General features: G+C 39.5%; 1 protein-coding gene, 1 non-coding gene and 1 pseudogene across 6 annotated transcripts in view; 2 read left to right on the top strand and 1 right to left on the bottom strand.

Moving 5' to 3' along the window:
• Window positions 1–6,056: 6,056 nt before the first annotated feature.
• LOC102287449 (large ribosomal subunit protein eL42-like) lies at window positions 6,057–6,929 on the top strand (annotated as a pseudogene).
• A 983-nt stretch (window positions 6,930–7,912) lies between these two features.
• ITGB1BP2 (integrin subunit beta 1 binding protein 2) overlaps window positions 7,913–14,333 on the bottom strand; it is a 42,007-nt gene continuing 35,586 nt past the window's right edge. For 3 of the 5 annotated variants that reach the window (XR_011463325.1, XR_011463323.1, XR_011463322.1), the window contains 2 exons: window positions 12,569–12,684; window positions 7,913–12,332 (listed from right to left, as the gene is read on the bottom strand). Coding sequence is in view for 1 of the 5 variants with exons in the window: in XM_070366524.1 (XP_070222625.1) it covers window positions 12,701–12,703 (3 nt within the window). In the remaining 4 variants the exon portion in view is untranslated. The other 2 variants (XR_011463324.1, XM_070366524.1) reach the window with 2 other exon arrangements.
• On the top strand, window positions 11,848–11,950 carry LOC138986531 (U6 spliceosomal RNA). The gene has a single exon (XR_011463346.1). It is a non-coding gene; the product is annotated as a U6 spliceosomal RNA (small nuclear RNA).

The following is a 14,333-nucleotide window of genomic DNA, read 5'->3' on the forward strand; positions in this document are numbered from 1 at the left end:
CACACTGAGGAAACCAGAAGGGAAAGAGACACGTGTACCCCAAATGTTCATTGCAGCACTGTTTATACAGCCAGGACATGGAAGCAACCTAGATGTCCATCAGCAGATGAATGGATAAGAAAGTGGTGGTACATATACACAATGGAGTATTACTCAGCCATTAAAAAGAATTCACTTGAATCAGTTCTAATGAGGTGGATGAAACTGGAGCCTATTATACAGAGTGAAGTAAGCTAGAAGGAAAAACACCAATACAGTATACTAACGATATATATGGAATTTAGAAAGATGATAATAATAACCCTGTGTACGAGACAGCAAAAGAGACACTGATGTATGGAACAGTCTTATGGACTCTGTGGGAGAGGGAGAGGGTGGGAAGATTTGGGAGAATGGCATTGAAACATGTAAAATATCATGTATGAAATGAGATGCCAGTCCAGGTTCAATGCACGATACTGGATGCTTGGGGCTAGTGCACTGGGATGACCCAGAGGGATGGTATGGGGAGGGAGGAGGGAGGAGGGTTCAGGATGGGGAGCACATGTATACCTGTGATGGATTCATTTTGATATTTGGCAAAACTAATACAATTATGTAAAGTTTAAAAATAAAATAAAAAATAAAATATAGAAATTGAAAAAAAAATAAAAGTTATAAGAAATATATACAATAGTGTCAAATAGGAAAAAAAGCTTAAGGAAAACGGGGAGCAGCAGTGGCAGAGCTTCCGTTGTTGTTGTTCAGTCTTGTCCTACTCTGTGATCCCATGGACTGCAGCACGCCAGGCTTCTCTGTCCACCATCTCCTGGAGCTTGCTCAAACTCATGTTCGTTGAGTCAGTGATGCCATCCAATCAGCTCATCTTGTCGCCCCCTTCTCCTGCCTTCAAACTTTCCCAGCATCAAGGACTTTTCCAATGAGTTGGCTCTTCCCATCAGGTGGCCAAAGTACTGGAGCTTCAGCTTTAACATCAGTCCTTCCAATGAATATTCAGGACTGATTTCCTTTAGGAAAACCAGTCGGTTTGATCTCCTTGCAGTCCAAAGGACTCTCAAGAGTCTTCTCAAAAAAACAAAAACAAAAACAAAACAAACAAACAAAAAAAAAGTCTTCTCCAACACCACAGTTCAAAAGCATCAATTCTTTGGTGCTCAGCCCTCTTTATGGTCCAAATCTCACATCCATACATGACTACTGGAAAAACCATAGCTTTGACTAGACGGACCTTTATTGGCAAAGTAATGTCTCTGCTTTTTAATACACTGTCTAGGTTTGTCATAGCTTTTCTTCCAAGGAGCAAGCAGCTTTTCATTTCATGACTGTAGTCACCATCTGCACTGATTTTGGAGCCCAAGAAAATAAAGTCACTTTTTCTGTTTTTTCCCCACATATTTGCCATGAAGTAATGGGACCAGATGCCATGTTCTTCGTTTTTTGAATGTCAAATTTTAAGCCAGCTTTGTCACTCTCCTCTTTCACGTTTATCAAGAGGCTGTTTAGTTCCTCTTTGCTTTCTGCCATAAGGGTGGTGCCATCTGCATATCTGAGGTTGTTGATATTTCTCCTGGCAATCTTGATTTCAGCTTGTGCTTCATCCTGCCCAGCATTTCTCATGATGTACTCTATATATGCTTCCCCGGTGGCTCAGATAGTAAAGCGTCTGCCTGCAATGCGGGAGACCCGGGTTCAATTCCTGGGTTGGGAAGATCCCCTGGAGAAGGAAATTGCAATCCACTCCAGCACTCTTGCCTGGAAAATCCCATGGACGGAGGAGCCTGATAGGCTACAGTCCATGGGGTCACAAAGAGTCGGACATGACTGAGTGACTTCACTTTCACTTTTCACTCTGCATATAAGTTAAATAAGGAGGGTGACACTATACAGCCTTGACGTACTCCTTTCCCAATTTGGAACCAGTCAGTTGTTCCATGTCTGGTTCTAAGTGCTGCTTCTTGACCTGCATTCAGGTTTTGCAGGAGGTAGGTCAGGTGGTCTGGTATTCCCATCTCTTTAAGAATTTTCCAAGTTGTTTGTGATCCACACAGTCAAAGGCTTTAGCATAGTCAATGAAGCAGAAGTAGATGATTTTCTGGAATCCCCTGGCTTTTTCTATGATCCAATGGATGTTAGCAATTTGATCTCTGGTTCCTCTATCTTTTCTAAGTCTACCATGTATATCTGGAAATTCTCAGTTCATGTACTGTTAAAGCCTAGTTTGGATGATTTTGGGTGTGAAATGAGTACAATTGTATGGTAGTATGAACATTCTTTGGCATTGCTTTTCTTTGGGATGGGAATGAAAACTGACCTTTTCCAGTCCTGTGGCCAACTGCTGAGTTTTCCAAATTTGCTGGTATATTGAGTGCAGCACTAACACAGCTTCATCTTTTAGGATCTGAAATAGTTCAACTGGCATTCCATCACCTCCACTAGCTTTGTTCGTAGTGATGCTTCTTAAGGCCCACTTGACTTCGCACTCCAGGATATCTGGCTCTAGTTGAATGATCACACCATTGTGGTTATCTGGGTCATTAAGCTTTTTTTGTATAGTTCTTCTGTGTATTCTTGCCACCTTTATATCTTCTGCTTCTGTTAGGTCCATACCATTTCTGGTATTTTTAATTTTCTTGAAGAGATTTTTAGTCTTTCCCATTCTATTGTTTTCCTTTATTTCTTTGCATTGTTCTTTGCAGAGCTTCTGAAATTGTCAATAAAAATACCTGAAGGTTGGCAACTGCAAAATAAAACATTTAGAGCTACTAAGGGAAAACTAAATGCAGACTAGGCATTAGATGAAATTGGGAAATTATACATTCTATTGAGTGTAATAATGTTATTGTAGTTATATTTTTTAAATCTTTGTCTTCTAAAGATATATATAAGCCAAAATATTTAAAAGTGAAGTGTGTAGGAAGATGTCTAGAATATGCTTTAAATACTACAGCAAAATTTTCCTAATAATAATATTAATAGTAATAAATGAGAGGGCTAAATAAGGCAATAATAACAGAGTATTCATTATTATTGAATTGGGTGATAGGTACATGGGGACTTATTATACTATTCTCTCTCCTTTGTATATGTTTGAAAATTTCCACAGTAAAAGCTTTAAAAATGGGAGTTTGGAATGACCTCCAAGATATAGTGTTAAGACAAAAACAAGATCCAGAACATGTGGATGGTACGCTATCAATTTGATAAGAAAAAAATTAAAAGAAAGACTATGAATTTTTGTTTATATATCACAGAATATCTCTGAAAAGATACTCAAGACATTGATAACTTTAGGGACTTTCGTGTTGGTGAGTGGTTAAGACTCTGTCCTTCCAGTTTAGGGCATGTGGGTTTGATCCCTTGTTAGGGAACTAAGTTCTCACATGCTATGCAGTGTAGCAAAAGTAAAAAGCAAACTGGTAACTTAATAGTTGTTTCCTAGAAGGAGAAACTGTCTGGCTTGGGGACAAGAGTTACAAGGCGATTTTTAAACTGTATATCCTCTTGAAACTTTTGAAATTTTGAAACTATGTAAATATTCAAAAAGTAAATAACAATTAAAATAAATATTTTCTGATAATATGGCTCTGACTTTCATATAATCATTAAGGATTCCTACAATAAAAGAGGTATAATTTAGCCAAGAATTTTAATAATCCTAAAACCAAAATTTGAAATAATTTTACAGAAACATTAGAGGTGGGGAAAAATATGAAAGAACAATAGGTACAAAATAATTATTGCTACAGACAGAAAAAGAATAAGTTTAAGTGTTTTGAATACAGGAGTTATTACTCATTGACTAGAAGTAAGAACTAAAACTGGAGGGGAAAAAGGAACAGGACAATTTGATCAGCCAAGCAACCAAACAAATCAATGCAGAAATAGACGACTTGAACAAGACTATAAACCAGATGACTGTTGGCTGACTGGGGACTTCTGGATACCCTCAGATGGGAGGTGACAGCCAGGGAAATGACCATGTGATTAGAGGATTAGAACTTCCAGTCCCATCCCCTGACTTTCAAGGGAGAGGGGCTGGAAATCAGTGCAATCACCAATGGCCAATGATTCAATCAAACATGCATATCAAACATGTACCTCCATAAATATCCTAACCAAAGGAGTTTGGAGAGCTTCTAGGTTGGTGAACATGTGGAGGTACTAAGTGGGTATCACACCCAGAGAAGTCATGGAAGCTCTACACTCCTTCCCCCATAACTTTATGTATCTCTTACATCTGGCTGTTTCTGAGTTTTATCCTTTTATAACAAACCAATAATCTAGTAAGTAAACTGTTTTACTAAGTTCTGTGGGGCCATTCTAACAAGTTACCAAACACAAAAAGGGGGTGTTGGGAACCTCCGATATGTAGCTGCTCAGTCAGAAACACAAACGACAATCCGGACTTGCAATTGGCATCTGAAGTGGGGGCACACTTGTGGGACTGAACACTTAACTTGTAGGATCTGATGCTATCTCTTGGTAGATAGTGTCAGAATTGAGTTAAATCATAGAACACCTAGTTGGTATCCCCTGAGATCTGCAGAATTTCTTGGTGTGGAAAAAACACTCACACATTTGAAATACAGTAGTCTATAGGTAGAAGAAATGAGTATGTCCCCTTCATAAATTACCAAAAATGGCCCATAAAAAAATAAAAATAAAACAAATAGAAAAAAAAAGAAATAGAAAATCCGAGATCTATATCTAGTAAGGATATTTAACCAGTAATTGAAGACTTCCCAACAAAGAAATTCGCAGGAGTACGATGGTTTCATTGGTGAATTCAACCAAACATTTAAAAGAGAAGCAACACCGATTCTTCTCAGACTTTTCCCAAAAATTGAAGAGGAAATACCTCATAATGCACTCTGTGGCCTATTACCCTGAAACCAAAGCCAGACAAAGATACCACAAGGAAAGAAAACTACAGGCCAACATCCCTGATGTACATGGATGTAAAAATCCCCAAAAAAATACTAGCATACTAATTTCGACAGCACATTAAAGAGTTCATATACAACAACCAAGTAAGATTTAGCGCTGGGGTGCAGGGGTGCTTCAGTATATGCAAATCAATCAATATGATCCACGATATTAACATAATAAAGGATCAAAATCACATGATCATCTCAAATTTTATACACACATACACACACCAAGGGCTTCCCTGGTGGCTCAGCTGGTAAAGAATCTGCCTGCAATGCGGGAGACCTGGGTTCAATCCCTGGGTTTGAAAGATCCCCTGGAAAAGGGAAAGGCTACCCACTCCAGTATTCTGGCCTAGAGAATTCCATACACTGTATAGTCCATGGGGTCACAAAGAGTCGGACACGACTGAGTGACTTTCACTTCACACACACATTGTAGGGGAAAAAGTGATCTAAAGATTCAGTGCAAAAAAAAAAAAAAAGATTCAGTGCAATCCTGATCAAAATTCCAATGTAATTTTTTGCAGAAATAGAAAAATCCATCCTAAAATTCATTTGGAATCTGAAGCGACCCTGAATAGTCAAAATGGTCTTGAAAAATAATAAAACAACCAAATTCAAAGATGGGCAAAGGGATATTTTTTTCAAAGAAGGTATAATAAATGGCCAATAAATATACAAAAAGATGTACAACACATAATTAGTCATTAGGGAAATGCAAATCAAAATCACAATGTGATACAACTTCATACTATTAGGGTGGCTATGACTAAAAATGAAAAATAACAAGTGTTGGTGAGGATGTGAAGAAATTAACTAGACTAAGAAACTAGACTAGAACTTAACTTGACTAAGAAATTGACTAGCACTCTAGTCAATGACAAAGGAACAAAGAATGTACTATGGAGAAAGGACCAGTCTCTTCAATAAATGGTGTTGGGAATTTGGACATTCACACTGAAAAGAATGAAACTGGACCACTATATTATATCATATATAAAAATTAACTCAAAATGGTTAAAGACTTAAATGTAAGACCTAAAACTATAAAACATCTAGAAGAAAATATAGGTAGGAAATATAGGAGGTAGATCTCCTTAACATTGGTTTTGATGATGATGATTTTTTTTAGTCTGATAGCAAAGACTAAAGCCACAAAGGCAAAAGCAACAAGTGAGACTACATCAAGCTAAAAATCTTGTGCACAACAAAGGAAATCGTCAACAAAATAAAAAGGCATCCTATTGAATGAGGAAAATAATTACAGGAGGGAGGCTCAAGAGGGAGGGGATATATGTATACATATAGCTGATTCACATTATTGTATAGCTGAAACTAACACCACATTTGTAAACCAATTAACTTCAATTAAAAAGAAATAAAATAATTACAAGTCATATATCTGAAAAATATTTAATACAAAGAACCCATACAAGTCAACAGCAAAAAAAGTCTGATTAAAAATGGGCAAAAGATCTGAACAAGACATTTTTCCAAAGAAGACAAAAGGTGGCCAACAGGTACATGAAAAAATGTTCAACATCATTAATCATCATGGAAATGCAATTCAAAACCACAGTGGGATAGATATTACCTCACACTTGTTAAAATGACTATGATGGATATACTTCTTTTCTGGCCAGGTCTCTTTTCTCTGATAACGCTCTTGCAAACATGGTGAACATTCCCAAAGCCCATTGGACTTTCTGTTACAAGTATGGCAAGTACCAACCTCACAAAGTGACATAGTACAAGAAGGGCAAGCATTCTCTGTATGGCTAGGCAAAGCAGCATTTTGACAGGAAGCAGAGTGACTATGGTGGGCAGACTAAGCCGATTTTCCAGAAAAAGGCTAAAACTACAAAGTAGATTGTACTCGGGCTTGAATGCATTGAGCCCAACTGCAGATCTAAGAGAATGTTGGCTATTAAGAGATACAAGCGTTTTTAGCTAGGAGGAGATAAGAAAAAGGCCAAGTGATCCAGTTTTGAGCTTCATATTTTATTATGAAGACAATAAAAATTTGAGATTCTTTACTTAAAAAAAAAGACTATTACAATCAAACAAAAAACAAGTAATAACAAGTGTTGGCAAAGATGTGGAGAAAAGAGAACCCTTATGCACTGTCGGTAGGAATGTAAATTGATACAACCACTATGGAAAAACAGTATAGAGGTTACTCAAAAAATTAAAAATAGGACTACTATGTGATCCAGCAGTTCCACTTCTGGGTATTTTAATTTTTATTTATTTAATTTTATTTTCCTGCTGCAATGCTCAGCGTGTGGGATCTTAGTTCCCCAACCAGTGATCAAATCAGAGCCCCCTGCATTGGAAGCACAGTCTCAACCACTGGACAGTCAGGGAAGTCTTATCTACTTCTGGGTATTTATCCAAAGAAAACAAAAACACTAATTTGAAAAGATACATGCACCCCTATGTTCACTGCAGCATTATTTACAATAGCCAAGATATGGAAACAATGTAACTATGCACTGATAGATGAAGTGATAAATAAATAAATTATATATATATATATATATATATATCTAAGCCATAAAACAATGAAATCTTGAAATCTGCAACAACATGGATGGACCTAGAGGGAAATGAAACAAGTAGGACAGAGAAAGATATATAGAGTATGATCTTACTTATGTGTGTAATCTGAAAATAATAACAACAAAAATCTCCAAGCTTAGAGATACAGAGATCAGACTGATGGTGGCAAGAGGCAAACAGGGGTTTTAAGAAGTTGGGGGTAGGGGTTGGGAGAAATGCATGAACTTTTTTACGTTTAAATAAATTGTATACAGTTTTTTAAAAAAGGAAATTGGAACTTTTGCACATTGCTGATGGAAATGTAAAATGTTTGTAGCTGCTGTGGAAAATAGTTTGGTAGGGTCTCAGAAATTTAAACATAGAATTACCACATGATACAAAAACTTCACTCCTAAGTATTCAGTTCAGTTCAGTCACTCAGTCATGTCCAACGCTTTGCAACCTCATGGACTGCAGCACACCAGGCATCCCTGTCCATCAGCAACTCCCGGAGTTTACCCAAACTCATGTCCATCCAACCATCCCATCTTCTGTCATCCCCTTCTCCTCCCACCTTCAATCTTTCCCAGCATCAAGATCTTTTCAAATGAGTCAGTTCTTCACATCAGGTGGCCAAAGTATTGGAGCTTCAGCTTCAACATCAGTCCTTCCAATGAATATTCAGGACTGATTTCCTTTAGGATTGACTGGTTAGATCTCCTTGCAGTCAAGGGACTCTCAAGAGTCTTTTCCAACACCACAGTTCAAAAGCATTAATTCTTCAGCATTCAGCTTTCTTTATAGTCCAATTCTCACATCCATACATGACTACTGGAAAAACGATAGCCTTTACTAGACGGACCTTTGTTGGCAAAGTAATGCCCCTGCTTTCTAAAATGCTGTCTAGGTTGGTCATAACTTTTCTTCCAAGGAGTAAGCATCTTTTAATTTCATGATTGCAGTCACCATCTGCAGTGATTGTGGGGCCAAAAAAAATAAATAAATAAAGTCTGCCACTGTTTCCACTGTTTCCCCATCTATTTGCCATGAAGTGATGGGGCCAGATGCCATGATCTTAGTTTTCTGAATGTTGAGTTTTAAGCCAACTTTTTCACTCTCCTTTTTCACTTTCATCAAGAGGCTTTTTAGTTCTTCACTTTCTGCCATAAGGGTGGTGTCATCTGCATATCTGAGGTTATTGATATTTCTCCTGGCAATCTTGATTCCAGCTTGTGCTTCTTCCAGCTCAGCGTTTCTCATGATGTACTCTGCATATAAGTTAAATAAGCAGGGTGACAACATACAGCCTTGATGTACTCCTTTCCCTATTTGGAACCAGTCTGTTGTTCCATGTCCAGTTCTAACTGTTGCTTCCTGACCTGCATACAGATTTCTCAAGAGGCAGGTCAGGTGGTCTGGTATTCCCATCTCTTTAGGAATTTTCCAGTTTATTGTGATCCACAGTCAAAGGCTTTGGCATAGTCAATAAAGCAAAAGTAGATGTTTTTCTGGAACTCTCTTGCTTTTTGATAATCCAACCGATGTTGGCAATTTGATCTCTGGTTCCTCTGCCTTTTCTAAAACCAGCTTGAACATCTGGAAGTTCATGGTTCACGTTCTGTTGAAGCCTGGCTTGGAGAATTTTGAGCATTACTTTACTAGCGTGTGAGATGAGTGCAATTGTGCAGTAGTTTGAGCATTCTTTGGCATTGCCTTCTTTGGGATTGGAATGAAAACTGACCTTTTCCAGTCCTGCGGCCACTGCTGAGTTTTCCAAATTTGCTAGCATATTGAATGCAGCATATTCAGGTCAAGAAGCAACAGTTAGAGCTGGACATGGAACAATAGACTGGTTCCAAATATGGAAAGGAGCACATCAAGGCTGTATATTGCCACCCAGCTTATTTACTTTATATATAGAGTCCATCATGCGAAATGCCAGGCTGGATGAAGCAGAAGCTGGAATCGAGATTGATGGGAGAAACATCAATAACCTCAGATAGGCAGATGACACCACCCCTTATGGCAGAAAGTAAGAAGAACTAAAGAGCCTCTGGATGAAAGTGAAAGAGGAGAGTAAAAATGTTGGCTTAAAACTCAACATTTGAAAAACTAAGATCATGGCACCTGGTCACATCATTTCATGGCAAATAGATGGGGAAACAATGGAAACAGTGACAGACTTTATTTTTGGGGGCTCCAAAATCACTGCAGATGGTGACTGCACTCATGAAATTAAGAGACTCTTGCTCTTTGGAAGAAAAGCTATGACCAACCTAGACAGTGTATTAAAAAGCAGAGACATTACTTTGCCAACAAAGGTCTGTTTTGTCAAAGCTATGCTTTTTCCAGTAGTCATGAATGGATGTGAGAGTTGGACTATAAAGAAAACTGAACCTGAAGAATTAATGCTTTTGAACTGTGGTGTTGGAGAAGACTCTTGAGAGTCCTTTGGACTGCAAGGAGATCCAACCAGTCAATCCTAAAGGAAATCAGTCCTGAATATTCATTGGAAGGACTGATGTTGAAGCTGAAGCTCTAATACTTTGGCCACCTGATGTGAAGAACTGACTCATTTGAAAAGACCCTGATGATGGGAAAGATTGAGGGCAGAAGGAGAAGTGGACGAGAGAGGATGAGATGGTTGGATGGCATCACCGACTCAATGGACATGAGTTTGAGTAAGCTCTGGGAGTTGGTGATCACAGGGAAGCCTGGTGTGCTGCAGTCCATGGGGTGGCAAAGCATCGGACATGACTGAGTGACTGAACTGAACTGAGAAATGACTCAAGTGTCCATCAATAGATGAATGAATAAATAAAATTTGGTATATACATGGAATGGAATATTATTCAGCCATAAAAAGGAATAACATTCTGATATATGTTACAATAAATATGAATCTTGAAAACATGCTAAATGAAATAAGACAGAAAAATTCAAATATTGTACAATTACATTCATATAAGTTACCTACAATAGGCAAATTCATAGAGACAGAAATTAGAATAGAGTTTACCAGGTCTGTTGGAAGGGACAATGGAGAAATATCGTTTAATAGGAACAGAGTTTCTCTTTAGGGTGAGAAAGTTCTGGAAATAAGTAGTGGTAAAGGTTATACAATATTGTGAATATACTTAATTCCAATGAATTGTGCACTTTAAAATGCTAAATTTTATGTTATATATATTTGCCATAAAAATGCAAAAAGCAGGGCTTCCCTGGTGGCTCAGTAGTAAAGAATCCACCTGTCAACATAGGATACATGGGGCTGATCCCTGGTCCAGGAAGATCCCACATGCCATGGAGCAAATAACTGAGTTCATGCACCACAACTACTGACCCTGTGTTCTCAAGTCCAGGAGCCACAACGACTGAAGTCTGCATACCCGAGAGTCTGTGATCCACAACAAGAGAATACCATAACTAGAGAGTAGCCCCTGCTCACAGCAACTACAGAAAGGCCTGCACAGCAATGAAGACCCAGCACGGCCAAAAATAAATAAATAAACAAAATTTTTTAAAAACGCAAAAAGATCCTTGGTGGTCCAGTGGTTGGAAATCATCCTGTCAGTGCAGGGGATGGGGTTCAATCCCTGGTCCAGGAGAATTCCACATGCTCTGGGGCAACTAAGCCCATGTGTCACAACTACTGAGCCCTCACTCTAGAGCCCATGAGCTGCAGCTACTGATGCCTGCGTGCCCTAGAGCCTGTGCTCCATAACAAAAGAAGCTACTGCAATGAGAAGCCTGTGCATTGCAACAGAGAAAGCCCACAAGCAGCAATGAAGACCCAGTGCAGCCAAAAGAAAAGAAAAAAAAAAACATTTTAATGGGAAAAGAAAATCAAAAGCCAAAGAAGAGATTCAGAAAGTACATTTCAACCCACATAACAAGAACCTGATTTACTTAGGATACAAAAAGCTTTTACAAAGCAATAAGAAAAGAGAAATAGAAAACTAGGCAAAGGACATGAGTAGTATACACACACATGCAGAAAAAAAGGAAATATATGTGAATTTTAAGTACATTAGAAAGCTTAGGGAATTCTGGTGGCCCAGTGGTTAGGACTCCATGCTTCCATGCAGGGGACACAGGTTCAGTCCCTGGTCAGGGAACTAAGATCCCACATGCTGAGCAGCGTGGCCAAAACATAAACAAACAAACAAAAAGTTTAACCTTACTCATGATAAAAAGACTGTTAAGATACCACTCTTTTCCTATAAAAATGGCAGTATCAGATAGTTTGATAATATATTATTTTAGCAAGGCTGTGGAGAAACACTCATATTTTGTTGTTGGATTGTAAATCGGTATATCTTTTGTAAGGCAACTCATCAAAAAATTTTTAAAGTGTGCTCACTTTGGAACACTCTACTACATTACTACAGCACATTACTACAATTGGAATGATATAGAGGTTAGCACAGCCCCTGCGCAAGGATGATACACAAATTCATGAAGCGTTCCACATTTTTGAATACATGTATATGTATAACTGAATCATTTTGCTGTACACCTGAAACTAACACAGCACTGTAAATCAACTATACACCAATAAAAACTTTTTTAAAAAAGGAAAAAAAAAATAAAGTTTATATGCTTTTTTATTTGTAACAGAAAACTCAACTCCAATTGTCTTAAACAATAAAGATGATCTATTGGTTCCAGTAACACAAATTCCAGGGGACGAGTGGGCTTGGAAATTGGTTTGCTTCTGTGGCTCAACAATATCACCAAGGACCTAATTTCCTACCATCTGTCAGTTCAGTCATCCCAAGTGCGAGCTCCACTGTTTGACTCCGTTCTTGGTAGCAAAAGGGCTGCAGCACTTGAACTCTTCACATCAGCTACAACATACTGTGCAAAAGAAGAGACAAAGCTGGCTTTTATTCTCTCTCACAAGAGCAAAGGAAAAAAAAAAGAAAATCAACCTTCTTCCTCCCAATACATCAACAAATATCTTCTAACATTTCATTGACTTGGTATCACTGGACCATTCCTGAACTTTCCCTTTGACAGGACAGTGGTATGCATTGATTGGTGAAGGCCTGGCTTGCCTGAACCAATAACCAAGGCATAGGGGATAGACTTACTTTGATCATGTTACACGGTGGTGCACCAACTCTTGAAGCTGGGAGTGAGATCAGTTCCACTGTCTTCAAATTTTATGACTGCTGAACAATGGTGAAGACATGGCATGGATAGTGGGCTGGGAATGATATCAATCACTATAATACATTGATACAACAATCATACCTCTAGGAATGTTTCCTAAAATATACTAACCCACATGAACAAATAAGTATGTTCAGATGTTTTCATCAGTAAATCAGACATACATATTCAAATGCATGTGCACACACACATATACACCCATTTATTATACTTGTATATACATGGTTTGCATACAAGATATCTGGAGGAATAAACAAGAAACTGACAGTGGGCATCTCTGGAAAGGGAACTGAGGGAACAGGGGTTATAATTTCAATTGTATATCCTTTTATATTGCTTGTGTTGTTTTTTGCCATGTACATGTATTTTTAGAAAAAAAATATTATTAGTTATAGGTTTCTAACCTGTAAGATTGTCAAAGATAAAAATATTTCTTACTAGTTTCTTTATTGGTCAAAATGGCCGAGCAGGAAGACTGAGCTCACCTCCTCTCACTGGCACCACCAAAATCGCAACTATTTGATGAGAGCAACTATTGATGAGAAAGACCAGAATCTAGCAGAAAAGATCTCCTACAACTAAAGTCGTAAAGAAGGAACCACAATGAGATGAGTAGGAGGGCCAGAGTCACAGTATAGTCGAGACCCATACCCCAGAGTAGGCAACCTATAGATGGGAGAATAATTACAATTGCAGAGGCTCTCCCCAAGAAGCGAGGGGTCTGAGCCCCACATCGGGCTCCCCAGTCCAAATGTCCAATATCAGGAAGATGATCCCCAGAATGTTTGGCTTTGAAGGCCAGTGGGGCTTACTTTCAGGGGAGCCAGAAGGTTATGGGAAATAGAGGCTCCAGTCTTAAAGGGCATACAAAATCTCATATGCTCCAGGGCCCAGGGCTGAAGCAGTAATTTGAAAGAAGCTTAGATCAGAGCCACCTGTTGATCTTGGCCAGCCTTCCAGAGAGGCAAGAGACAACTGGACATAGACATATGTCTCATCCTGGAGACAGAGACACTGGGGCTGGCAAGCACCATTTTGGAATCCTGCTTCTAGTTTATTAGCCTTGGGATGCTGCCCCACTCCTGCCCACCAGCCTGTAGGCACCCATATTGAGATGCTTCAGGCCAAGCAACTAGCCAGGCAGGAACAGCCACACACACCAGCAGGCAGGTGGTCTTAAAACCCTCTGAACCCACAGCTGCCTCTGGACATGGCCCTGTCCGCAGAGGGCCCAGGACCCAGTCCTATACACCAGAGCGTAGGTACTAGACCCAGGACCCCCAAAGCCCTGCAGCCAGAGACCCCCAGGACTCAGCTCTGTCCACCAGTGGGCAGGCACCAGCCTCAGGACACTCTGTGACCTGGACTCACCCACCCGTGAGCAAGCTCTAGCCTTGGAACCAGCCTCACCCATCAGTGGGCAGACATCTGCCCAAGGACCACTGTAGCACCACAACCTGCCATGGCAGGACCCAGCCCACCCACCAGCAGGCTGGCACTAGCCCTGGAACCTACTGGGCTATGCCCTCACCCACCAGCAGGCCAACATCGGCTCTGAGACCTCTTGAGCCCCTCAGCCACCAGGATCCATCCTCAATCACCAGTGGGCTGACACAAGCTTGAGGACACCCCAGACCCTGCAGCCATGTCAAGAACTGGTCTCAACCACCAGTGGCCAGACAT

The sequence above is a fragment of the Bos mutus genome, chromosome X (assembly GCF_027580195.1).
Source record: "Bos mutus isolate GX-2022 chromosome X, NWIPB_WYAK_1.1, whole genome shotgun sequence".
Lineage (NCBI taxonomy): Eukaryota > Metazoa > Chordata > Mammalia > Artiodactyla > Bovidae > Bos > Bos mutus.